At 42.2% G+C, this 27630-nt stretch overlaps 2 protein-coding genes across 5 annotated transcripts in view; one reads left to right on the top strand and one right to left on the bottom strand.

Annotated features, from left to right (window-relative positions):
• b3gat2 (beta-1,3-glucuronyltransferase 2 (glucuronosyltransferase S)) overlaps positions 1-10248 on the top strand; it is a 41359-nt gene extending 31111 nt beyond the window's left edge. The window contains exon 4 of the mRNA XM_070977250.1: positions 6819-10248. Within this exon, the coding sequence (XP_070833351.1) occupies positions 6819-6905 (87 nt within the window). The 3' untranslated portion in view covers positions 6906-10248. The remainder of the gene's footprint in view (positions 1-6818) is intronic.
• A 452-nt stretch (positions 10249-10700) lies between these two features.
• smap1 (small ArfGAP 1) overlaps positions 10701-27630 on the bottom strand; it is a 101176-nt gene continuing 84246 nt past the window's right edge. For 3 of the 4 annotated variants that reach the window (XM_070977248.1, XM_070977246.1, XM_070977249.1), the window contains exons 9-11: positions 19669-19861; positions 14547-14785; positions 10701-11431 (exon numbers count right to left, since the gene is read on the bottom strand). In XM_070977248.1, coding sequence (XP_070833349.1) covers positions 11285-11431; positions 14547-14785; positions 19669-19861 — 579 coding nt within the window. In that variant the 3' untranslated portion in view covers positions 10701-11284. The remainder of the gene's footprint in view (positions 11432-14546; positions 14786-19668; positions 19862-27630) is intronic. The other variant, XM_070977247.1, reaches the window with a different exon arrangement.

The following is a 27630-nucleotide window of genomic DNA, read 5'->3' on the forward strand; positions in this document are numbered from 1 at the left end:
TGCACCACCTTCTGGTCAAAACTGGTTCAGGACAAAGTGTCTCAGCTCTAATTGCCAGATTTACATTAAATTTACTACATCCTGAGGCAGCAAAGTTAGTACACACACAGGATATCCCACAGTTTATGATGATGAGTGTGAGGAATAGTTGAGTATCAAGTTTGTCAAAGTATTCTCATATCTGTTTCAAAACGGTTTAATACTGATATTTAAGACTGAACAAGGGTGGCTGTGGCTCAGGAGGTAGAGTGGTTGCCCACCAATCAGGAGGTTGGTGGTTCGATCCCTGGGCTCTGAAGTCCACATGCTGAAGTATGCCTGGGAAAGATACTGAACCCAAAACTGCCCCTGATGCTGTGCTATCGGTGTGGAAATTCATGTACATATTCCTGCGATCGGCTGGTGACCGGTCCAGGGTGTACCCCGCCTCTCGCCCGTTGACAGCCGAGATAGGCTCCGGCCCCCCCGCGACCCCGAAAGGGATAAGTGGCATAGAAAATGGATGGATGGAAGACTGAACAAACCTATCTTACATTATGATATTTAGCTTGTGATAAATGAAGCAGCATCGGCCTCAGAGTGGATCGGCTGCACAGCCGAACTCTTCAGGTCCCTACATTTCATTTGCTGGAGTTTAAACAGATTCTAACAGTAAGTGGTTAGTTTTATCTATTGTATTAAACATATTATAAAGTTTGAAGTTGTTTGCAATATACAATATTAATGGAATATTTATACTTTTGTCTCATGTCCAGACTATGATAAAACAAACATGAGTGAAATAATGTTCTATACTGTTCTATCTCCAAGCTAAACCCATAACCATAGTGCGCACAGTAGTTGCCCAGTATGTGAAGAAATTCTGCGTCATATTGAGATTTCAGGATATACATGATCACAGGTTTATTTGATGATATTTTACTGCCTACTGGAGTGCAGCCGGACTTTGGTTTTGTTGATGAATATTTAGGCCAGTAGAAAAGTCAAATCACCATCCTGCTTCTTTCCCTACATTATAGCGCAAACAGTATTTTCAATCTCTGTGGAGGAAAGTGCAGCAAGCAGCTGCTTCACCTTAAATCAACAAATGTGAAATTTAAATTGACTGTTTCACCGTATGTGTGCAGGTGACATTGTTGCACTTTAAGTCCCTGATGGATTATGGGAAATGTTTCCTGCAGGGAATAGGATAAAGACCCCTGGAGCTGCTGGATCATCATTTACTGCTGGCTACTGCTGCCACGGCAGACAGCTCTGTGTTGAAACTATCATCATCATTATCAGCCCCATTACACTAATGGAGGTCCCTGCTGCTGATATTAATATAGCCCATTAGCAGGCTGTGACATCATCAGTCATCACCCAGCACCACACAGACAAGAAGATGTCATATCAGCATTTATCACGTCACAGTGACAAAAGCAGCAGGATGGAACGTCATCAGTCACAGAGACACTGTTCAGCAGTTTGAAGTTTGACATGACTCAGACAGTTTATCCAGAGATCAGAAATATAGACAGTGGATGTCAGGTCGCTCAGCAGGCAACGAGATGTGACGTCATCATGAGATGTTCTTGTGCAGCTAGGATGACATCATCACTGATAACAGAGAAAGTGACATCATTACTCATCAATGTTTTGAACAATGACCACTTACACAGAAACCCACACAGGATATATAAATAAAGATCAATTAAATGATCAGAATAGAAGATATGTTTAAAAAATAATAAAAGTAAAATAATAAGATGATAATAAGAAAATACAAAAACGAACAGCACAACAATGAATTGTGCACGTTTACATAGAAAATAATGCAACATTTTTTAAAAAGCTATGTTCTTAAAGTTTTCAGTAGATTGTATTTGAAGAGTATTAAGAATCATAATTGTGGAAACTGTAGCATAAATACATTAGTAAAGGGCACAAAGCATGAAAGCATTAAGATGAAGTAGAGTGATTCCACTCACTTCTGGCTATTAGAAAAGATCAGGATTTATACTGAGTAACAGAATTTATCTTTAAATTCACCTCAGGCTGCCGACGCGGCCAGTGTATTCATTCAGTCTGTCTGAAGGTGAAGTGAACAGTGACTGTGCTGTAATACTCCATACCACATAATCAGATCCTTTGTCCATGAGTGTTTATGGACACACACAACTAGTGACTAATGAACATACAGATGAAATAATAAATTCAAGCACAAATTAATGAATTAATACGGCGAAAGACAGTGAAAGAATGAGTGGAGGGGGACCACCATATGCCAGATCAAACAGTGAATCTTAGCAACATTGTGGCAACACCAGAGACCAGCTAGTGGTTGAAAACTTCAATTGAAAAAAATGAAATGAACTTAATGCACCATTCAGCACCAGCAGAGATTGTTGGGAAGCAAAAACGAACCTGATTGATTTTATGTCTAATGTATCACTTAGATCACTCCTGATTGCTCTTATTATCACTGTGCAGCATCAACCCCAGTGTCACAGGGAAATGTAGAGGTTCACCAGGTTTCATTCTGAAGGGGATCAATACTACTCTTGCGTCAGTACAGTAAATATGTTGCTGGAGCTGGGTGACATTAGCCTAGCTTAACATAACAGCTGGAAAAAGGGAAGCAGCTGGCCTGGCTCTATCCAAAGTTCACAATCCAACAAACAAACAACACCTCTAATTCTCAATAATTCTGCTAATATTTTAATTAATACAACACAAAACTACATACAACATGTTAATTATGAGCTTTAAAGGTGGTAGGGGGATTTTTGAACTTGGACTCTAAATATCATATCTGTGTTTCTACACCTTGTGCTCGACACATTCAAGTCGCTCTCGATCTTAAATCACAATGTAAACCATCTGCGGTTGCATTTGGCTGGTTGGGACAGTTGTGATTGGAACGATTTGATATTGATGCCCTGTCCAGCAGCTGGGACACACCCTAAGTCCAGGCTCTGTCCATTTTGAAGAAGTTATCTAGGATCAGATCACAGATCCTCAATCCTGACCTTGACAATGGAGGACAGGAATGCTCATCTGATGGCCGGGTCATTATCTGGAGACGACTGACAGGAGCTGTGATGTCGTTAGAGCAGAGGAGTAATGGCAACAGACAGCAGTGACAGGACAAGAGAGGAGGGGGAAGGCAGGAACAGATGGAGACAGATGATAGCACAGGAGGAAAATGAGATAGAGAAGAGAGGAGGGGAAGTGAAGGCCTGTGTGGAGAAAAGGGAATAGGTATTTGAATTGACTGAAGGTGGAGTTAAAAACAAAGACAGAATGACACAGAGGAAGGAAGAGGGACACATGGACATCTGCTGCCATGGACTGAAAGACTACACCACTGTCTATTTCATTTGCATTGGCTGTCAGGTTTCTTCTAAACTTCATTTTGATTTTATTAATGTGGCTAAATGCAACTCTGACCACCACTAGATGTGCTTTGGGGGAAACGATCCTCAAATCATTACAAATGGATTTGATGCAGTTTTCCCTCTCTGACCCATTAAGGGATGATTCTGCTTTATTACAACGTGAGTGTTGAGATTGAAAGTTAATTCTTGGAAACAGCAGTCAACAGAAACAGTCTGAAGTCCTTAAGGGGCTCAGAAAAATGGAAATTTGAACATTTACAATTCAACTGGGCAAACTCAAGAACAGCTACTGAATGGACCCAGTGGTGGGGTCTGGATTTAATTGGGTCTTATTTATTTATTTATTTATTTATTTATTTATTTATTTATTTATTTATTTATTTATTTTAATTTCTTTGGTCATTACCTCTATACAGAGGAACTTTTTCAAGGTTCAACAAATAAGAACTAAAACGTCTTCTGTGAACACAACCCATGAACTGATGTGATTCTGGTAATTCACTGTGGCTCTGCATGACAAGCTGACATGTGACTGTCACAGTGCGTTAGGCAGCACACAGCCTTTGCAAAATGTTTGTCTTCTTCTGCAAACTGTGTGACTTTTTTTTATCAACTTTTTTTTTTTAATCCAAGTTTGAATGGTAGTATGTTGGGACTAATAAAATTGCACTGCAGAGATCTCAGACAGGCGAACAGCAACATGTCTGTTGTATACAGCCATCACAGACTCGACTTTGACTTACCGTACTTGCTGTAGTTGTGTGCACACAGTTTTCCCTAGCAATTCAATTGTATTCACCTCTACCTCCAAATAAAGTGGTTTAGGGAATCCTCTCACATCTCAGCAGTCACCTTGCTAAGCACTAAGCTGATGAATAGCAGTGATTGTAGCATATTGCAGATACATTGGTTTTGGCTTGTAGGGTGTCTGATGAGTAACAAGAACCAACAACTGAAAATCCTGCTCAGTACAAAAAAACGGCCGTTATCATCATCATCTTTTTTTAATGTCTTAAAACTTCATTCAAGTCAGTCTGATCATCAGGCCAGGTCGTATGTATCATATATGTAATTTTCAGTGCAGTCATGTAGGATGCATGTTGTTTCGAAGTAAAACCAGAAACTGCTACCCACTCATCCTTCCACTGCTCCTCCACCAGTTCCTCCCTCTGATGTGAAGAGTCTGGCCTCTCCTCATCTTGTGCTATTAAGGCAAAAAGAAAAAAAAAGCTCTAACCTGGTAAAGCTTTTTGTCTCCAAGTTGCCTCAGGGAGGAAGAGAAAGAAAGAGCAGGAGAGAGGACTGAGAGGTAAAAACAAGAGCGAGGCCATAAGAGAAAAGGTGGACGTGATGAATGAGGAAAATGGAACTGGGAGAAGGAGACTTGTGCAGGAGGAGGAAGAGAGGTGTGTGAGTCCAGGGGAATGGGGAGGCCAGTCTGACTGCATAATTGGTGAGTGTGCACACTCACGTGCACAGACTCAAACACGTTCTGTACCATTTTCCCCACAGCTCTGGAGTGATGCTGTAGTGGATGCTACATTAGCCTTGTTAGATATGCAAAGTGGGCCAATTAGTGGCACAGTGTGCAGGAAGTGACATGTTCCACCTGAAGAAGCCCAGAAACAACGGCAGCCAGCAATAAATCATGTCTCTGTGAGCCTCTGTGAGCCTGTGTGTGTGTGTGTGTGTGTGTGTGTGTGTGTGTGTGTGTGTGTGTGCGTGCGTGCGTGCGTGCGTGCGTGCGTGCGTGCGTGCGTGCGTGTGTGTGTGTGTGTGTGTTGCTTTGGACACAGAAATGTCACACATGAACTATAAGCTCATTAGTGATTTGCAATAAAAAACATTCTTAATACAAATAGCCTCACTTGAATCTCTGAGGACTGAAATTTGGCCCTTTCTCCAGGAAAATATCAATCTTTGCATCTATGGCAGTGTTTTCTCACCATTATAATGCTGTGAAGTTGCTGTGCAATCACAAGACAAACAGCTGCATTAAGGTGCGTGCTGCTTTTGATTTGATCCATTTCAGGAGGTGTCAGACTGTTTCCTGTGTGTGGAATCCCTCCTGGCACAGTGGTGAGCATCAGGATTCGGCAGCAGGAGGATGCAGCTCAAAGAATACAGCAGTGTCCTTCAATTGACAGATAGTTCAGCAAAGCATCATCAAGAAATGAGGCCTTTAGTTTCCAGTGAAAGAAAAAGAACCACTCACTAACTGGCCAGTTGGCCTTTCATGAATACCAGACAGCAGCCAGTCACCTCTGATGTAATGGAGATTTGTCTCATATTGTATTTAGCTTCAGGGATGTAAATCTGTGAAATCTGCGTTGAAGCGTGCACCATTCTGCAGGCCTCTGATCTCTGTGTCAATATGTGTAATAACCCAGTGGATCCAAAGGGACATAAAATGACCCTCACAGGAGGAACATCTGCCGTTTGATGCTTGACAGAGAGTGTGATCTGTGAAGAGCAGGTGAAATGACATTTATTTCTGCGCTTTGATCGCAGCTGCTCACTAATTGTTGGAGCAACCTTGCTGCTACCAGTGGTGTTCTCTCTGTTTGGGCTGGTCTGTTTGGATCCTCGGGTCTCTTTCGGATCTGATCTTTTATTTTGAAAATGGATTTTTGCAGGTTGGGATTTAAGAGGCCTGTTTCTGATCTGATTGTTTGCCTTTAGCTGGCACATTGCTATATTTCTTGACACATTGCTAGCAGGGAATCAGTCGTGGGCTGCACGGTGGTGCAGCAGGTAGTGCGCATGCCTCACAGCAAAAAGGTTGCAGGTTCAATTCCCAGGTCGGGCCTTTCTGTGTGAAGTTTGCATGTTCTTCCCGTGCATGCGTGGGTTCTCTCCAGGTACTCCAGCTTCCTCCCACAGACCAAAAACATGCTCATTAGGTTGATTGGTGACTCTAAATTGCCCCTAGGTGTGAGAATGAGTGTGAATGGTTGTGTGTATGTGCCCTGCGATTGGCTGGCGACTGGTCCAGGGTGTACCCCGCCACTCGCCCGTTGACAGTCGAGATAGGCTCCGGCCCCCCCGCGACCCCGAAAGGGATAAGCTGCATAGAAAATGGATGGATGGATGGATGGATGGATGGATGGATGGATGGATGGATGGATGGATGGATGGATGGATAGAATCAGTTGTGTACGTTGTGTTTGACATAGATGAACGAGATGGGGACATGCGTTTGAAAAACATTTCTCCAGAGCAGTAGCAGTGTTCAAAAACCTCCACCAGGTGCCTTTAAATCTCATTTTTGTTCCATGATTTTCTGACATGCAAAAAATTTCTTGGCCACATGATATAAGAGCCACCTACTTTAACCCCCCCAAAAAACATACATCAGCATAAGTCTTTGGTCTTACATGGTATCAGCAAATCCTCACTGTTGGCAGATTTTCTCATCCTTCGTCTTCTCTTTTTCAGGTGCTGGTTTGGCACACTCGCACAGAGAAACCGCACTTTGTAAATGAGCCTAAACATCGGACAGACACTGTGGTCATTGAGGTGTGAGAGAGCTGAGCAGTGGATCCAAAACCAGAAGCCGATTGTGACTTGCTATCATCTCTTGGCTGGGACTGATGGCGGCCCCCTGCTCTCCTTATCTGGCTAATACAATCTGTTCATGATGGCCACAGACTCTGAGGAGCTGCATGATTCAAGACCTCTGGCTGTCTGTCAAACGTGCTCTGTGAGAACTGGGCAGCACTGGATAGGTCCGTTTTATAAAATGGGATGACTTGGACGTCACATTTCCTCCATCCACGGCTTGCTGATGTGAAAATGTCAAGTACAAATGTAAAAAAAATATGTCGCTGAATTGAAACGTGCCATGTGAATCATTTTTAATCATTAATACATCAGTGTCAGATTAACTGTGATACCGTGACATGATTACCATCCAAACAAGGCTTGCGGTCCAGATAACTGCCTTTATCTTATGACAGTGCTATTGTGATGCTGTTTCTTTAACTGGATAAGAAGATTGATACCAATTACCTGTCTGTGCATTATGTACCAAGCTGGTATGTACTGTTAGCATAGCCTGTAAACAGCTAGCCTGGCCCTCTCCAGAGGTCAAGACTATGCCACGCATATGACCAGAAACAATGTGTTAATTAGCTTTGACGTTGTTGATGCGTGTATTTTTGATCTTTACTAAGAGCCAAGCTAGCTGAGTTCAGGTGCTAAGCTAAGCTAGGCTAACCACAACCCAACTCCAGCTCTGTATTTAATGCACATGAAACAGTTTTTTGTTTTTTTTTTAAACTGTTTTGAAACATTGTTGTCTCAAGTGAGTAAGTATAAAACATTAAAAATATTTGTACTTGCGGTAACTGTTTATACCTCTCACCTTGAGCAAATTAAAGTGTTGGAAGGGGATTTTTTTTTCATCAGTTTTTCACTGTTTTTAATCATCTACCAAAAATCTTGGGTTTGGTTTGTTTGTGGAATAGCACCCTCTTCATGGCTTCATGGTGGCTCATAACTCTGCTCTTCTAAATGAATCACATTGTCTCAAATTTGGTGTGGTAATGATTTATCAATGCATAAATGCTATGGAATTCTCCTTCATTCACCCTGAGCTGATGATATGTTAAGATGTGGAACGACCGTTGCCTCATTCTCTGTGTTGCACTTGATCGAGTTTGGAAATGGCCCACGTGAAGAAGCAAGTAACATCTCTCCTGACAAGCTGCCATCAATAATGCAGTCTGTGGACTGACAACAAAGAAAGCTCGCCTCACGAATAAAAACGCACCTGCCAGCAAAGGAATGAAAAGGAATGACTTGAGTAGATACAAGCAGCACATCAGACAGGCCGCTGGTTTCACAGCTCAGATGCGAAAGGAGCCTTTTCTTCAGTGTATGTTGATCATGTGTGTGATCTCTGACATTTAGGGCCATGTTGGTGTATGATGTAAACACAGGAAATGAAAACAGGATTCAATCCAGGATTTAACTGCCTTTATTTGACCCTCTTGTAAAACTCAGAAGAGAAAAAAGGAGCAAACAAAATTCATTTTACAATTTTAAGAGTCATTGGACAGAGATGGACACAGAAATCTTCATGTTTTTTTTAATGCACGGAAACCACTTTTTTTTTCCTCTGTACTAGGCACCAGAAAATGTAAACACATTGGAAATAAACCTGGAGGACGTGGGATTTATTGAATATGTGTCTGTGATGTTCACACTAACGGTGTGTGTGTGTGTGTGTGTGTGTGTGTGTGTGTGTGTGTGTGTGTGTGTGAGAGAGTGCTACAGTTATTGCATGGCAGAGGGACCCTGCATATATGAACGAGCACCTGGCAGAGAGAGAGTGTGTGTGTGTGTGTGTGTGTGTGTGTGTGTGTGTGTGTGTGTGTGTGTGTGTTCATTTCTACCCCATGCTCCTCTGCTTTTACTCCCAAAAACACAAGGACTGGACAGTGGTTGTGGGACCCATCCAGCACTTTCATATAGGCCCCTTTTTTCTAGCACTGTCCAATCTTGTTCCACATCCTGTTAGTCTAGCCCTCTGATTGGTCATCCAGGTTTATTTGCGTCAGACTAACTGTGCTTCTCTTGTACTGCACACATCAAAACACCACAATAAAGATGATGACAGAACATATGGTTATAGCATCATATACAAAGGGAGCAACGTTTTGGGTGTTCCAGTTTTAAAATAGAAAGCGATGGAAATCCTGGCCTGCAGCTGGAAGCCAATCGACAACTCACTCATCTCTGCTGCTCCCTGACAACGATCTGAGACAAAACCACAACACAGCGAGGGATACAGTACCTTTCTGCGATTTAAAGTGCAGTAAAGACAAACCGCTGTGATTCCAGGAGTGCTTCATTTGCCTCAGGGAACGCTGGGGAAAAGGATCAGTTCAACAACATGGAATGTCTTAACTGGGTCGGAGCCCAGTTTCCAGTGGACCCAGCTCGTCTGGTTTAAAAACGCTTCAAAACACCACAGCATGGCTACCAAAGACACCCAGGGGACACTCAGTGGTTACAGGGACGTAAAGGGAATCCTTGACATTTGGAGTTTGGGGTTGTTTTTAACCATATCGCCGTATGAGAAACAAGGCTGGACCACTATGTTCATCTGCTGATAAAAGCAGTGATACAGATGCTGATGTCACAGCCATATATTTCAGAGGTTCCCAACCATACTTGCGACTAGGCCTGGGCAATACATTAAATGAAACAGTTTTTGTTTTTCAAGTTTGTGTAAAATATCTGCATTGTGAAAACTGAATACAACAATATTCACAAGAAGCGGCTATTTCACTGAATGTGTATTCGCTTCACAGAGTGAGATGAGATTATCAGCACCACTCTCATGTCTGTGTGTTAAATCTGGAGCCAGTGTCAGGAGGTGATTAGCTTAGCTTATTGGGGCTCAGCCTAGCTTAGGGGTGAAACAGTTCTGGCTCTGAAAAATTGTTTCTGTACAAAATGCCATTAAACTGCTATTTTTTTACTGTTTGTGTGCAGATTGAACAAATGACATGTAACATGTTAGTGAGCTTTAGAGGTGAATTTTTTAACTTTGGGCAGTCAGGCCAGCTGTTTCTCTGGTCCAACAGTCCTTACTTGTTTGGGCTAACCTGTGTAAACTGTCTATTAAATGCATGCCCTGCAGGTGGTTCACTTATTTTCCTGTTTTTTGCCAAACTGTTTCACACATACAGACAGTTCAGTTGTGTTTTAGCCATTTTGCACTGGACTGGGAAAAATGATTCAAGTTACAAAATTAAAAAGATTTTCCTTTTTGACTGTATTGCTTGGCCCTACGAGCAAGTCAGGAGAAGTTCAAAGAGTGATGTCCCCTTTTCTTACGGTTGTTGAAGTTGAACAGTTTTCAGAGCCCTCAGAGACAAGACTCTCCAGTTCACAGTAAGAAAGGAAAGATTCAGAAAAATGAAGAAAAAACAAGAAATGCTACTTTTTTCTTATTTCAAAGCATCTTGCAATCCCTCATGTGTATGTGCGACCCCAGCCCGAGGTTAGGAGCCACTGGTGTACAAGAGGGAAAAAACTTCCAGTGGTTCAGAAGAGACACTGATTGATTTCATACTCACAATGTTTGAGAATTCTTTGTAGGAAAATGGTCAAATTACGAAACAATGAGTCAGTGCAAAGAAACATCGACTGTATAAGCAGCTTTAAGACCACGTCAAAGTAAACTCCAGATCATTCCCCTCCAAGGACACAGAGTGTCACATGATGAAGAGAACTCAAACCAAACAAAGTCAACCTCTCTCCTATGGCTCTGAAAAAGTGGAGGCTCGATGTCTTATTCACATAAATACAGTACTGTTCAGACGATTATCTGCTACGAGGCTCTGCTCGCCCTAAGGGGGGGGGGGGGGGGGGGGGGGGAGGTTACGCTATACTGTACACAGCAGAGGGAGGGGTGAGGACAGGGTAGCATGGACCAACCACAAGATAGCCATATCTACTGTAAGTATTGAAAGACTATTCACTAACTATCCATTTTGCTGAGGATATAATATTACTAGAATAGACACTTGGAGTTATCGGTCCAGCAGCATTCTTGTTTGTCGTTTCTGCTGTTTTTGTCTCTTTCTTCAGACAACAACACCTAAAGGTAATCAAAAAGGAAGTGGAAAGATGAGTAAAGACTGGAAATGACAGCAGCCAGTCGTTTTTTTTTCCACTCCATCCAGTGGGACATCATCACATTTTTTTTAAAGGAACCATGATGAAGGTGTGTGGGGTGTGGGAGGGGCGTTAAGGGCAGTCAAACTACCCCCGCTGTGCGTTCTTTATTCGGAGCTGTGAGGTGATGGGCAGGTCAGGGGCAAATTTGACCATTTTGTTGCCATGTGACCACTTTCCCCCACCCACTCGTCCACTGGACCCCCCGCTCATCACTTCCACAGCTGAGTGCTGAGGGTCTGGCCAGAAGCCGTCGGTGAAGCTGTGGGCCAAACGGCTGCGGGGGCCCCTGACTGGCTTAAAGTGGCTGGTGTAGGCCCTCCACCACTCATGGTCATGCCTGACATCTGCTGGGTCATCTGAGCGAGAGAAAAAAAGGGAGAGCGAGAGAGAGAGAGAGAGAGAGAGAGAGGGAGAGCGAGAGAGAGAGAGAGAGAGAGAGGGAGAGCGAGAGAGAGAGAGAGAGAGAGAGAGAGAGAGAGAGGGAGAGCGAGAGAGAGAGAGAGAGAGAGAGAGAGAGAGAGAGAGAGAGAGAGAGAGAGAGAGAGAGGGAGAGCGAGAGAGAGAGAGAGAGAGAGAGAGAGAGGGAGAGCGAGAGAGAGAGAGAGAGAGAGAGAGAGAGAGAGGGAGAGCGAGAGAGAGAGAGAGAGAGAGAGAGAGAGAGGGAGAGCGAGAGAGAGAGAGAGGAGGGAAGTCAGCGGTAGAACTCATCAGAGCAAAAATAGACCGCTATTCCCTCATTCTGTAAGCAGCCCGACTCCCAGGCCTCCATCTCTCACTTTTTACCTTCACCTCTACTCTTAAAGGCTTTTGGCTCCCCCTGCTCCCTGCTGTCCCCCCCTCCTACCTCTCTTCACTTCCCTGTTCACCTCCCAACTCTTCACCCCCTGCCCCCATCTACCTTCCCTGCCCTCCTGCTTGTCCTCTTCCTTCTATCCTGTCTTATCTATTATTAATGTGCTTTGGTGCAGTGCTACTCACTTATCTAGTCATCTGAGAGTTGTGCATGTGTGTGCACGCGTGTGTGTGTGTGTGCGTGTGGTTATGTATGTGCCAGACACACAAGCAACCAAGTACTCGTTCATCAACTCAAGATTCCATTACTTCTTCCAGCACAAAACACACACACACACCTCATCATGTACCTCCCACTTTGACCAAAGGCAGCGATGGGTGTGTGTGTGTGTGTGTGTGTGTGTTTCCGTGGTGATTTATGATCTCTCATTAACCTTCCCAGTTGTCAAGATGCTGACAACAGTTTGGAGTGCTGAGTGCAGCCACACACTCATATGCTGTGTGATAAGGACTGGGTACATGTAAGCGGTGTGTGTTTGAGCAGCAGGTAACACACTTAGAAAGCTGTAAGACAGACGCGTTGACAGGCTTCCCACTATCGATCCTGTGTAGATGTGTAGTATTTTCACATGAAGAGAGGAGACGTGCACATGTTTTATGACCTGACTTCATTCCTGCTGTGACGTTGGCTGACACACTACTTACATGTCCAGTTAGCTTTAACTTAACTCAGCGGATGTTTTTATTAGCACTGTCATGACTGCTCTTGGGCTTCATAATTAACGTCTTGTTTAATTACATCTCTAATTGGCAGTACTGCTTCACTTTAAGCCCTTTGGACAAATTTCTGATTTTGGCCTACATATAAAAACCTGACTTCACTGGACTTTGGAGGCTTGCTCTGTAAATATTAGTTTGTTTTGTGAACTGGGATGAACTGAAAGTTAGGAAATATGAGACCCTTTTTCCACCTGGTCTTGACATGTGATCTGTGACTTGATATCTTGTCTGAATAAGGAAAAAGACATGACAACACACTGCAGTCAGAATGCTTTCAGATGAGCGAGAGAGTATAAATGACGCCTCCACAGCTCGGATACATTCAGAGAGCGATGGACTGCTACACGAACACAAACTAACAACATTTCACATTTCTGTGTTTGGGTGTTTGTCTGTGCTCTTCTCGCTGGTTTGAAGTGGGCAGGCTCTGCTGGAAAAGGGGATGTCATGTACTTCCATGCACCAATCAGTACTTAGCAATGTCTTTTTTCCAAAAGCTTAGCGTCAATTGTTCTTTGCTCAGTCCTGATTATTTGTTATCGAGATCAGGCTTTGAAATCACTTTGTCAGAAGATTTAAGAAAAAAAATCCATCTAAAATGTGTCATGGTCACCTAACTTTGCTTCTTCCATCACTATGTACAGACAAACCTTTCCTCAGTAAATGTAAAAGAAACAGCTCATGCTGCATCTCTTGTCCTGAGGACGCGATAGTTTGCATGTTATGATTCAATCACTATGCAGGCAGAATCATACTAATAAGAAAACTAATCATTACCAGGAGGTTTAAATGAAAAGCCCTATGATCACATGCCAAAACCCAGATAATGATACACGCTGTGCTGTTTGTACCAGTTCATAAAGGTAAAACAAAGGCAGAACAGATTGACCAGTTGACAGAGCTGCTGTAATTAGATCACAGCTAGTTTACTTTGTAATTCCACTCGGCAAGTACTGTCTGTTACTGTGTCTGTTTGTTGCTGCTGAGAGTCCAACAAGGAATAAGTGAGGTGGAGAATACAGGGCTCTTTGTTTCAGATCAATCATGCACATCACATCTGTCATATCAGCGCTGAGAAACACTGACTAGAGCAGACTGGATTTTAACTAGAGGACCAGTATTGGCTCCATAAAGTATATTGCCGTATGTCACATGTTTAATCACTGGGTATAAAACTGAAGAGCTGAACTGGACCAGGAATAATAATTCATTTTAATACATGTTGATTGAAAATGACAGAAAAGGTCTGGTTTTATTTTATTACATGACACAGATCTACTATATTTCACTGCTCCCAGTCATGTGCCACTCCCTGCCAGGTCTCTGTCTTTAGATGACTTTGTCACCACTCCGTCTGCATCAAACAATCCTACCAAACGTTGCTGAATTCATTACGTTCTCCGGGATAATTTCATGGTACCGGGCTGGAATTAGGGACACAGGGACAAGAAAATGGCTTGCTAGAATTTCTGAAAAAAAATCCATCATACTATTTTACAATAACATTGGTCATAAAAAAAAGATTGGGGAGTTGATTAAAGCTGCTCTTTTTGGGCTTTTAGAGAGGCTGAAGGAGTGATGTCATTACAGCACAGGGCTTTGCTCAAACCTCCAGAGCAGAACATTGTGTGAAACCATATATTGACTTTTAGAACCGGGTTAATAAAACTCCTTCCCAGGTGCTGTATCAAAAGATTTAGGACATTTTTATTGAAGTGACTAGAAATTAGAGTAAACATGTAAAGACGCTTCCTAAAAAATTCATGTGCAGAGAAACTGGAGGGAATTACAATCAGTTAAACGTTCAAATGCTTTCACCATCCCCATAAAATGAACTAAGCACCACTGTTGTGAGTGTGTTTTAGATGAACATATATTTTTGTCTGTCCTGAGTGTTACCTGGCTCATATTCCACTGTCCTTGCTGCTGTCCTTGCTGCACACTGTACAAGTTCTGCCCTTGGTTGACTGGCATCGCGCCTTGCTGCTGCATGCCCATGTAGCCGCCGTTGGACAGGGCCATGCCGGACATCATGGCCCCTCCGCCAATCATGGTGGTGGGTGGGACGGCTCCGCCCATCCCCGGGGCGAAACCCTGCGGAGTGAACTGCATCTGAGGCTGGCCCATGTACATCCCTGCTGTGGCACGGGACAACAAACACACACACACACACACACACACACACACACACACACACACACACACACACACACACACACACACACACAGAGTTAGGTTTATGTAACTGCTCTACAGACTTCATGTTAATTTTCCTACTACTGAGCATATTTTCATCTAAACATAAGAGAGAACAGAGCTCTGTTGAAGTAAATAAACAGTTTCCTTCACTAACTGCAATGAATCCAATTTTGCTTTGATTCCCTACAAGAAATAGAGGAAAATAAGATAAAAAAAAATAAGAGTAAATGTTGCTTCAGAAACTAACAAATCTAAAAAATGTGTGTCAAACTTCCACATACCAGAGCTACAGTGTTCAAAACACTTTAAAAGCCTTTGTAAGGCCACTGTGCTTGTTATTTTACTTTATTTCCTTTTCTCAAGACAGCACTTTGTGCCTGAAGAATACTTTATTTGAAAAAAACATATAAATAAAACACTAAAAACAGAAGGAACTCCTTGAAGTGTTGTGTTTAGGTGTGTATTTGAGAAAGTTTATACGTTATAATACTTCAGAATGTCAATATATCGCAATCCAGTTCTGATACTACAGTACGTGTTTATGAGAAGCATTTTTTTTACGCAGCAGTCATTCATCTACTCTCTGTCGTTACTTATCTATAAAGTCGTTTTTATTGTGCATGGTGGAGTCTGCCATTCAGATTCAAATTTGAAGATTCATAGATGTGACTTCATCACATCGATAAAAGTCTCAGTGTCTGCTCTTCACTTTCTAATCACACAGAACAATGCTACCACATGCTCCTTCACATTAAAAGCATCCAACTGGCAAAACACGGAGGACTGTATTGTGAAGCAACCACAGGCAGTGCAGTGAATTTGGCATCAATGTTAGTCCTGATGTTTGAAAGAAATGCAAGATTAATGTCAAAACTGACATGAATGTGAAGATGAAAACATTAGACCAAGTAGACTAAAGGTTTGCTTGACTGGGCCCATTTCAACATGCCAAAAAGCAAAAACACTTCTTCTAACTGCATCTAAAGATGAAACTGACGTGTCAGGATATAATACATCCACACTTCAGCGCTGCGTGAGACCACTGAGGGAACGTGATGGGTATCAAAATCAAACAGCATTTGAACCGAGTGGGAAGCTTTAGTGACTGCATGGAGAAATGTTCGACCTCCACCTGATTCTGACTTCTGTTACAGCACAACTCTTATCATATCTCAACTTCTGAAAATCATCTCCTGGTATTGATTCAAAGAGGAAATCAATAAAGGATCAACAGGGGATCAGTGAAGGATTCATTGATTCATGGAATATTTTGTGACTTCAGCATTCAGCATCTTTTTGTTATTAGCTGCACTTGGAGCCACATCCAGCCTGGTACATTATGGAGAGGCTGCTGTGGTCTCTCTCTCTCTCTCACATTCACACGCACACACACGCACACACACACACACACACACACACACACACACACACACACACACACACACACACACACGCACGCACACACACACACACACACACACACACACACACACACACACACACACACGCACACACACACACACACACACACACACAAACACAGGATAGAAGTCAGTGATTTAAGGCATTAGCCTGGCGAGGTTCTCTTGGCTTTGATCTTCATCATCATTTATTTGGATTCAACGAGGACAATAAGGCAGCAGAAAGCCCTTCATCCAGATTTCCATTCCTAATCCTCGATACATCAGCATAATCATGCAGCACTATAATCAATATGCACATGAGCCTGCTGCACAAATCTGCTGCCTCCTGTCCTCCGTCATTCAGAAAAAGTGTACCGCTTATTCTTTCCCAGCATCCCAAACATGCTCAGGTTGACGCATGTGTATGTATGAACATCCGCCTACATGCACACATACACGCTCATAAACAGTCTTGGCAGCTTAGTCTTTACACATAATAACTGTGAGATGAGTGTGAATCTGCAGACACTTCTCTATTTTTACTGCTGCAGTGGGACTCCAGTAACTGCCTGTCTGCTTTTCAGTATACTGACCTTTCATCTGCCTTCACTCTCCTCCATTTTTATGATGCATCTTTCCTCTGATGTACAGTATGTGTGAAAGTGTGTAGGCGTGTGTCTCTGTTTGTGTACAAACACCTACATCTGACTGTGTGCACTTGTGCTTCTATTACTGTATGTCTTTCCTCGCTAATGAGACACTACATGCGTACAGTGCTTGCTTAAATTCTGCATGTTAAACAGGTTTACACATTTGACCTGCCTGTCCATGGATTCAAAGAAATGGTCATTAATCAGTGAAGCTGATGAGGTATGACATTCGGTTTTGCTTGTGTTTTACACAGCCTCCCAACTGCTCTAGAATTGGGGCTGTAAAAATCAAATATTCAAATGAATCAACCTTGGAAGGCAAAAATCACACTTTGGTTAAACTCCTACCAACTCATAAACACAAGGCAAGGGGAGTTTGGTTCCAAGCCAAAAAGACTGGGAATCAGCATTCTGCATTTTTACTCTGGTTGTGTCTGCAAAGGTTTGAGCACACTGAATTTTCATGTTATTTCCACAAGCTTGACCACCGGACTGTTTTTGTAGTTCCTGCTTTTTCCCCTACATCGTCTAAACGGACAATAGCAGTAGCTAGCTAGCAACGTGCACACCAACAATGTATGAACAGTGAGTCTGTGCAGACTTTGTGGACAGCTCAGCATCTGAATGATCCCAAAACTCACTCACAACCACATCTTTCTCTCCTTTCTCCTCTTTTCTCTGTACATTTATGGAACAGAGATACAAAACCTGTAGAATAAGCACTAATCTTTAGTTGCAGTTGCAGCATTTTCACCTCAGGACACTCAGTTTGCACCTTCCATTGACTTTGTATGCAATGGCGCTGCATTTAAACCTGCATTAAATTGGCCACTTGGGCCAGTGCAACAAACTACAAACACAGCATCTGACATTTTTATCCCCTTACAGATGTGGTGAATGTGTTAGCAGATGGTTGTAATGTGAACTCAATATTTACTGTCCTGCACTAAGAAAGGCAAGAACTACTAGAGGAGACACTGACATGCTGATTTATAAAGGTTTTTATGATCATAGTGATCCAAGACCTACAATTAGCTAAATCTTGCCTTATCTCAATATACTGAACGTGGCAAAAAGCAACAATAAATTGATCTGGAAAAACATGATAATCTCACAAGCAGGGCCAAAAATTGTCAAACTCAGAGTACATGGAGAGTTATTTGAAGATCATATTGCTGTTGCCTCTGTCTAAGGATTTTTTTCTTGAGATTGTATACAAGACAGAAAAAAATGGAGTTGGTGCTGTATTTTTGAATCTGCATAAAGCATTAAATCATGATGTTCTAGTATCAAGACTAAAGTTAACTTCTTATCTAAATTAATGGCATGATGTCTTTATATTTCTCTAATAGCCTGAAGTGACACTCTATCCACTAACATCAAGTGTACAATAGATGTTCCACAAGGATCAGTGTTAGGTCCCCAGTCATTTAGCCTATATATTAATGATCTGTCATGATGTAGAACTGCAAATGTATGCAGATGACACAACTAACTGAGCTGGAAAGGATCACATATTACAATCTTCTTTCTCTGGATGCAGCCAAGACATCTGTGCATGCTATGATCCTTTCCCATTTATCTTATTGCCTTACATATTAGGGGATGGTGAAACAGCTCTTAAACGCATCATGAGTCCTTATACAAACAAAAAACTTTGGACAAAAAGCCAAAGTGTTTTTATCACTGTCGGGTACTGGAGAAATACAATTTCCAAAACTTTGAGAATTTTAGATTATTTTCAAATGTGTATCTGGTTTAAAAAAATCTTCCACTAAGTGACTTTGTGTACACTATGTAAATTCTATTAGATCCTCCCAAATATCTTCTATAAGAGATTGTTCCATACCATTTCTTTGCACTGCATTTGGGCAGTCAGCTATCTGTGTAACAGCCACAAATCAATGGAACATCCTGCCTGATGATGTGAGGAGCTGCAGCTCTATCAGCACTTTCAAAGCCAACTTAAAAAATCTCTTAAAAGCTGCTCAGCTTGATAAGCTATGTTATGGTCTTCATGACTTGCTTTTATTTGACAGGCAAACATTTGTGATTTGCTCCCGTGTGCAGTATTGTATTCCCTGTCTTGCATGTTCTTGTTTTTAACTTTGTATGTAGTTTTAACTCTGTGCTGTTTGTCATTGTGCTGTTTCTTTGCTCTGACCTGCCAAGGGACTACAAATGTGAACTAGATTGAAGCTAGAATCTGGTATGGTGCATCAAATGGTAACATTTATGTTTAACCTGTACACAGTCACTTTAAAATTAATTAATTTAAAGTAAGCTGTATGTCTGCTGTGTCATGCTGGGCAGTAATGTGTAGTGTATTAGTCTGAGCTTTTTTGCTGAAAACAGCTTACCTGCTGCTGCAAACAAGGATGATGAGAGCAGTGAGACTGAACTCAACCTCGTTTGCCACTTGAAGTAGGAAAGACTTAGAATCAGGTATAATGCCAGATAGATAAGATGCTACCCAGTGATGGGGCAGAGGCTGCTGCACATTAGCTGTAAACAGTATGAGTACAGTATGATTGCTTAGGTTGAGCAGCTTAGATGCCAACAGCAGTAGAAAAGGTTATTTTTGTAACAATACACCCTTAAGTCTTTGCATTCCATGTGGTTCAACTAGAATGTATATTAACTGCTGTAAAATAGTACAGTAGATGCTGGATGAGACAATCAAGCTGTACTAACTCAATATGGATGACAGAGGGTTAAATAAAAAGGTGTGTGTGTGTGTGCGTGACCGTGTGTGTGTGTGTGTGCTACCTTGTCCTGGACCAGGCTGTTGCTGGCTCTGCGGCTGACTGCCCACTGAGCTGCTGGCATACAGAGACAGGATGGAGTCTTTAGATAAAAGCTTCTTCTGCTCCGCCTTTGTGGTGGTAGTGGTGGAGGTAGAGGAGGAGGCAGAGGAGGAGGTGGAGGGGTCTGCCTGTGGAGGTGCTGTACTGGAACCAGACTGCCAGGGACACAGAGGGGGAAGGGGATTAAAAGAAATGTCATGAAATATGTATAGTTTATGTACCTGCTCTGGCCACCTTACACATGCACGCAGTGCCTGTGGAGAGCTGATATTCCAAAGCTAGAGCTGGCTCCATTTCTATGCTAGTGCTGATACCATGCTTTACTTTAGGCACTTCTTGATAAATTCAGAATAATGCTCATTTCTCCAGTGCTAATTGTCAGCACAGAGCTCGAGTCATGTGGTACTCACCACGCTGCACTGTTAAATAAAAAATATTCTCACAAGTTAATGAATTCCTATCACTCCCGCTTTGCTGTCTTTCAATCAGCGTTAAGCTGCTGTGAATGAAACCCAACACTCGCTGTTCACATGTTTCACATTAAAAGCCCTCTAGCAGCTCAAAGGGCATAATTCATTTTTCTAGTAGGCTTTTAATTTAAAATGTGCAGAAGGTGTTCAGTGGCACTGACAGCAGCTGAACACCGACTGAAAGCAAAGTAGAATTACAGGAATTAAGGTGACACTTTATTTAAAGGGGTGTGTGTAAGATTGACATGACGCCTGTCCTGAACATGAAGGAGTCTTTATGAATGTTAATGATTGTTGTCATCAAGTGTCATTTTGTCAATTATGTCATTTTCAGTGCAACGTAACTGTTCGAGATGTCTTTGTTATAGCAACTTAATCCAAACAGCATAACCTGTCATAAACATCCACAGCAGGCCTAATTATTCAAATTCACGTGTTAACATCACATTACACTGTCACGTGTGGTTGGTTTTGACATTGGCTGTCATGAGACCATTATAACTGTGTCATGAATCATTTCCTGGAACTCAAGTACAGTAGTCATTAAAATGTGTTATGTTTTTGTAACGTTGTCATGACTTATTTCCCTGACCACAACAACAAGTACAATTTGGAATTGTCATCAAATGTTATCAGGCCACTTTGACAGCAGGGAATACATTACCTTTACTCTATTCTTTTTTTTTTCCTTATTATTTTTTTATGGGGCTTTTTAGCCTTTTTTACAGAGACAGCTGAGGATGTGACAGGAAAGGGGGCAGAGAGAAAGGGGACGACATGCAGCAAATGAGCCGCAGGTGGGAGTCGAGCCTGCGGCTACTGCAGAGGACTGACAGCCTCAATGCATGGGGTGCACACCCTACCAGCTGAGCTATAGGGACACCCCACCTTTACTCTATTTTTTTTTTTTTTACTTAAAAAAGAATCATCTCAAAAATGCTGTTTAAGCACAAGCTGCTGTACAAGAACTTGGACCACATGAAACAGTTTAAAGTTGGTTATTAAACCAAACAACAACATAACAAGAAGACACTTCTGACCAGATATTCAGTGCTAACTATCGCTACTTTTTTGGTCGTTATCAAAGATGGTTCTATACTTGTCCTTAAAGAACTTCATGTTTTTGAACATGTCATTCTCTGAAGTTTCAAACATTAAATCACTAAATGTGACTGTTTTTTCACCTTAAATTGTTCTTGAGGTTGTGCAGGTAACACAAACCTGTGCATACAGACTGGGAGTATATTCATCAATACATATTGTATATATCAGCGTGGGAAAAGATGAAACAAGACAGGCAAGCAGGAGAGCAGCCAAAGGAAGAGACAAGATAAAAATAAAGTGGGGAAGAGCAAGAACTGAGTAAAGGACAGGAAAGGAGAGAAAAGATCGGAGGAGACAACAGAGTAAAAGCATTGTCACTGTAAGTGAGACAGATGACATTAATTAGGCCGCTGCAAAGAGAGGTAGACATGAACTGTTGCAGACAGGACACACACACACACACACACACACACACACACACACACACACACACACACACACACACACACACACACACACACACACACACACACACACAGTCTTGCTCACATGCACCTTTTCATTTTTTGAAACCTTCCAGGCACACACCCATTATATCTAATGGATGGAGCTGACAAAAAAGTAACACCTGCTAAAGAGCTCTATACAGGTGTCTATGAGTGTGTGTGTGTGTGTGTGTGTGTGAGAGAGAGAGAGAGAGAAAGAGAGAGAGAGAGAGAATGGAGAGAGAAAGGAGGAGGTGATAGTCAGCTGGACTTCGTGAATAAAATAAGGAGAGACAGTGTGATAAACAGTGGCTCCTGCAACACACACACACGGGCATGCGCACACACACACACACACACACACACACACACACACACACACACACACACACACACACACACACACACACACACACACACACACACAGTCTCTGGTGAATAAACACTTGTCACAAGAACACTTCATCCACAAACAGACACACACACACACACACATTCTCTTAGTTATACACAAATAAAAACTTAATACTTGAGTGTGCATGCCAATGCGCACGCGCACACACTCACTCACTCTCACACACTCACTCTCACATACACATGTGCGCACGCGTGCGCGCGCACACACACACACACACACACACACACACACACACACACACACACACACACACACACACAAAGAGCTTTGTGAGTGTGTTGTGCTCTACTGCTTAACAGGCAGTGCTGCTCCCCTCTGTCTCTCTCTGCTGACTTCCTCTGACTGGAGGAAGAAAGGATGAAGGAGAGAAGAGAGGGAGGCAAAAAAGAGACAGTGGGAAAAGAGGAGGAGAAAGACAGGATGGAAGAATGTAGAAGAAAAGGAGGAATAAAAGACACAGAGGACACAAGTCAAGGTAAAATAAGAAGATGGGAGGAAGAAGGTAAAAGAAAAGGATAAGGAGGGAGGTGGCCAGAGTGCCAAATGAAGAGGAGGAGAGGAAGGTGGCGGAGGGGAAAACAAAAAAAATGATTGAGAGAAGGAGAGAATGAGCAAGAAAAGAGGAAAAGATGAGAGCCAAGTTGAGAGGAAAGGAGGCAGGGGCAGATGAATGAATAAAAAGAGGTGAAGATGGATAGCTAATCATGCCAATGTGTACACACACACACACACACACACACACACACACACACACACACACACACACACGCAGGCACATACACCTTTTCTCTCAAGTGAAGCCAGTTAAGGTGAGTCAGGTATTGACAGAGCCAGGAAGGAGCTTCCTTCCTATTAATAGCTGCAGCACATTAGCTGCTCCTCAATAGAGGAGGGGATAGAAGGTGGGAACATGCAGCAAACTGTCCTCACCTGATCCGTCTGATGTCACTCAGCTATATAACATGACTCAATCAAGGAGCTAAACCTATTTGCTAAGCTTGTTCGCAAAGTTGAAAACACATTTAACAGACTTCAAATCCCCCACACTGCAGTCATCGCAGGCCATTCAGCTTCCTTCTGCGAGACGTACTTGTAGAATGGACAGCGTGACTCAGGCACAGTCTAACGGCTCTGAGTTCATGTGATAAGACCATCATCCAGGATGATTATGGAAGGGAATGGAGCAGCAACATGTGGAATGTTAACCAATGAAAACTGCTGTTAATTACTGCAATAATTAACAAAGTAATAAGACATGGTCCCTAACCTTTCACTGTGTATTATAGATGTTAGCTTTGTTATGGTGGCTGATAGTGTCAAACCCACAGAGGCTTATTACCCCATCACCCCACAGAGCTTCAGTGTCTTTCAGCTCATTGTTTTGTCCGCAGCTTCACTCACCACTCTCATTAGTGTTGAAACTGAAATTGAGTAGATCTAATAACATGGCAAATTGCTGTACTGCGCTGCATTAATTGCTGGAATAAAGCCTTTGTTGATGTCATTAGTTCGAGCTGCTCTTTTTCCTGCTATGACAAATCAAAATATCAGTTGGGAAAAAAATGTCAATGACTGGGATTTATCTGGGGAGAATAAAGAAACAGCAGTGCTCTAATGCTAGCAAGGTGTTTTCAGCTTCCAAAGGGGGCAAGAGGGGGCATGTTTAGGACTCATTGGGATAAGGCCTTACTGTAATGCTGTACTGGTAAGAAAACTAGAAGAGCATTACATTCACTTGGCACACACAAGCACAGCGAATTTCAGTGAGTTGTTCAAGTACACATGAATCACTCCACCAACCCTAACAGGCCAACCTGTGGCCAACCTCTGATCTACAGCATATAATACACTATAAGGTCAGTCAAACTGGATTATCAGTCACAGACATGCTGATTATCTGGAGCTCTTTGAAAACAGTCATTGAAAATATCATTATTAGAGTAAGTGTTCTAGTTACTGAAGCGAATGAGACGGTGGAGATGCCCTTACCTCATACTGCTGCATGTGTTTCTTAAAATTAAGGCCTCTTTTACATGAATGCAATTGCTTAAGACTGAACATTCTCCACTGGTCTTGCACACCTCCCCTTTTCCACCCACATGGAATGGATTCGTTCCAGTTCCCGCACCTAGTTTTGATATTTGGAGGATTTTGACCAAAAATAAATTGGTTTGGAAGCTGAAAAGTTGGATCCCAGCTGGACCTGTCTGGCATGTAATAGTCCTCTACATCTTCTCATTAATAGTTTGTCCATGCTGATCAATGTGATCCACCACCTTGCTACTACTGTTTACTTCCGTTGTGCATTGATGACGCATCCTTGATGTTGTGGAAAGGCAGGCTAGTTTGCTGGATAGCACCAAGGCTCCAAGAATCCTGAAAGTAACCAGAGCTAATGGCGGCAAAATAGCCTCATTCCACCGTCTGTGACTGCCAGACACTCCAGGAGTATAAGCTCCATTTGCACTGAAAGAACAGTGAAGCAATCCAGCAGATTTCTTGCCAAACGCCAAACTTGTGGCACACAATCTAAAATTCAGTGACAGATCACACTAACCTCACTTCTGAAGGAAGAGAAATTCAAGCAGAGTATGTCACATATATGTCTTTTTCTTATTTTTTTTTTGTCTCTCTCAGTCACACTGAGAATGACAACACACACATACACGCAGTGCACATAGTGGGTGATGTGTTGCGAGGCTCCTAGCAGCACATTGTGTAATAGAAAGCCTCTTCAACAAGGCTCCATTCTTCTCAGCCAATGTTGGTGTTGATGGGTGCAGCCAGAGCTCTGAATTACCACTCTGACAGCCTTTTCCTCACTGTCGCTATTCATAGACCTCTGCACGTACACACATGCACGCACGCACACGCACACACATATCTTTTCCCCTACGGTTTTCCATCACTGCTTGAAACGCTCACACACTCCCCTCTGATAGACCATCTGTGGCTTTAAAACCACACTAGGCTTGGTATGTGTGCTGAAGCATTTGTGCTAATTTACTGAAAACAAAGGCAAAGCTTGCCTCGAAATCTGAATTCGAGGGACACAGTGCCAGAAAGGACAGGACAGGAAAGAAGGACTGAAAGTATAAAAGGAGGACAAGTAGGAGGAAATCAATTGCTCATCAGTTCATTACCTCACTCCTCTTTACCTCCCTCCACTTTTTCTTCTGCTCAACAAAAATATCTCTCTTTCGTTTCCTCCCTCATCTCTCCTTCAGCAATCATACTTCACCCTCCCTCTACCCATTCACTCCTTTCTCCTATCCTCTTTTCATTCATCCTCTTCTCTTCCCTTTCCCAATCATTTCCTTTTCCTTTTACCCCGTCTCTTTCTTTAAGCCTGCTTAGTCATTAAATGCAAACATTTGCACAAAAGCTTCCACTTAAAAAAATGATGTCTTTTTTCACGCAGCATGTAAATTTCACAGAAGCACAAGCAGACTTTGGTGGCAGACAGTTTGGCTGCATTGAAAGCCATGCTGACTAAATATTCCTGCCAGATAGGTTGAATGAAAAATAAAATGAAAATAAGTAAAGACGAGATAAAATAGTTGGCTCTGTTAGATCACAGTAGCTATCTCAAAGCATTGACAGTTTTCCCTTAAAACCAAACATTTATCTGCAAGTGCAAATTCTCCCTGCCTCCATGCGTCTTTGTCATTGGAGGATTTTCCTTCCTGCTTGGTGCATATCCAGAGTGATTAGCTTCCCTTGATCTGTTAACATCCTGTTAAATTTAAGAGCGCCAAGCCTATGGTAAACATCTCCTCCTTCTAAAAGATAACGTATGATTTCTTAAGACTCATAAACAGACAAAACTTCCATCAGTGAACCCTGGGCATAACTGAGTATTCATTTTAGCTCCATGTAAATAACACAGATAATGCTTGTCTGCCTTAAAGAACGCAGGTTAAATCAGAGTGAAACATAAAGCTAATAAGCATGCTGCATGAGGCGCTGTCGTTATCTATGGTTAGAAGACGTATGTTAAGTCAGAAACACGTCCTCACCTAAGATGACTGAACACATAGTTCAGGAGAAATGTACTTTTCATTGGATATTTTACAAGCAGGAGAAACATCCTTCAGCAAAATCCATTACAGCAGCATGAAAGTCTGAGAAACTTCTGACTAAAACACTGCCTAATAATGGAATAAAATTAAAACTGAACACTGAAAAAATCATGATTAAAACACAACAGAAATACTAAAGTGTGACTTTAAAGCACGACGACAGAAGAAAACTAAACGTAAAATCTTCAATATTGAAGTTTAGTTGCAGTCTGCGGTGATTCTCTCGTTATAGTTTGATGAACACAAGCCAAAACTTCCCATCTATTCATTCATATTACAGTAATCAGATATTATACCTAATTCCTTTGTTTTTCTCATGTCAATCTTTAGTTACATACATCCAATTCACATGTATTTTCATTGCCACAGTCTTCCTTGTGGCTCTTGTAAATCCCATTTGCACCGTTGTTTGTGGCAGCTTGTCCTCTCCAGAGAGGACTGTATAGGTCATCTTTGCAAGGAGGTTATTACAACCCATATTATTGTTTAATGCTTGGCTGTGACCTCTAGCGACTGTAAAATTATGACTGGAGCAAAGGAGCAAGTCAGGTGACATAAACAGCAAGAAAGTCTGCATATGGAGAAGGTGAGGTAGATGGATGGGTCAAACAAACACAGGACTTTCAACACTGGCTCTCATGAATCTGCTGTGTGTGCCCTGTGTGAAAGCGAAAGTCAACCTACCTAATGTACTGAAGGTATCTTATGTACTGAAGTTACCTAGTGTGTTATAGAAAAGGAGTGTGGTCTGTACCAGCTCTATATGGAAAGTGTCCTGAGACAACTTCAATAGAATTGAAATGAATACTGAGGTTACATAGCGTAAGTTTTCAACCTAAACCTGAAACTTTGGCTGTTTGATGACATTAGCCACAACAAAGGTCCAAGTGTTAGCATTGAGGCGCTAATGTCAGCATTAGTGTTAGCCTTGGAAAGACAAGCGGGGCCCAGCAACTACCAAAAACACAGAACACACTGCATTTGTTTCCCACTGGCTGTGAAGACGGCACATGGCATAACATGCATGCATAAGACAAACATAAGAAAAAAGAGAGAAGCGTGTTCACTGAAATGGTGACAGTTTGATTATTGCTTTGTGCTAACAAGCAACGACAGCATGGGCTGGCATGGAGGTGGAAGAGGGAGAAGAAAACATGAGAAGAAAAAGCACGAGTTCATTCATTCATTCATTCATTCATTTAGTCTATAATGGAGACATGAAAGCGGACAGAAACAGTGCCAGCCTTCATGTTCCTGGGAGATTGTACCTGGTGGCAGACAAAATTGCCCAGTAAAAGCGAGGCTCATACAGAACCAATCTAAACGTGTCATTACTCTACAGCCATTACATGGTGCAATCAACATTTACTCCATAATGATAAGCTAAAGCAAAAACCCCCTTCAGTTTAAACGCACATGCTATGA

This window comes from Chaetodon trifascialis, chromosome 13, assembly GCF_039877785.1.
Source record: "Chaetodon trifascialis isolate fChaTrf1 chromosome 13, fChaTrf1.hap1, whole genome shotgun sequence".
Lineage (NCBI taxonomy): Eukaryota > Metazoa > Chordata > Actinopteri > Chaetodontiformes > Chaetodontidae > Chaetodon > Chaetodon trifascialis.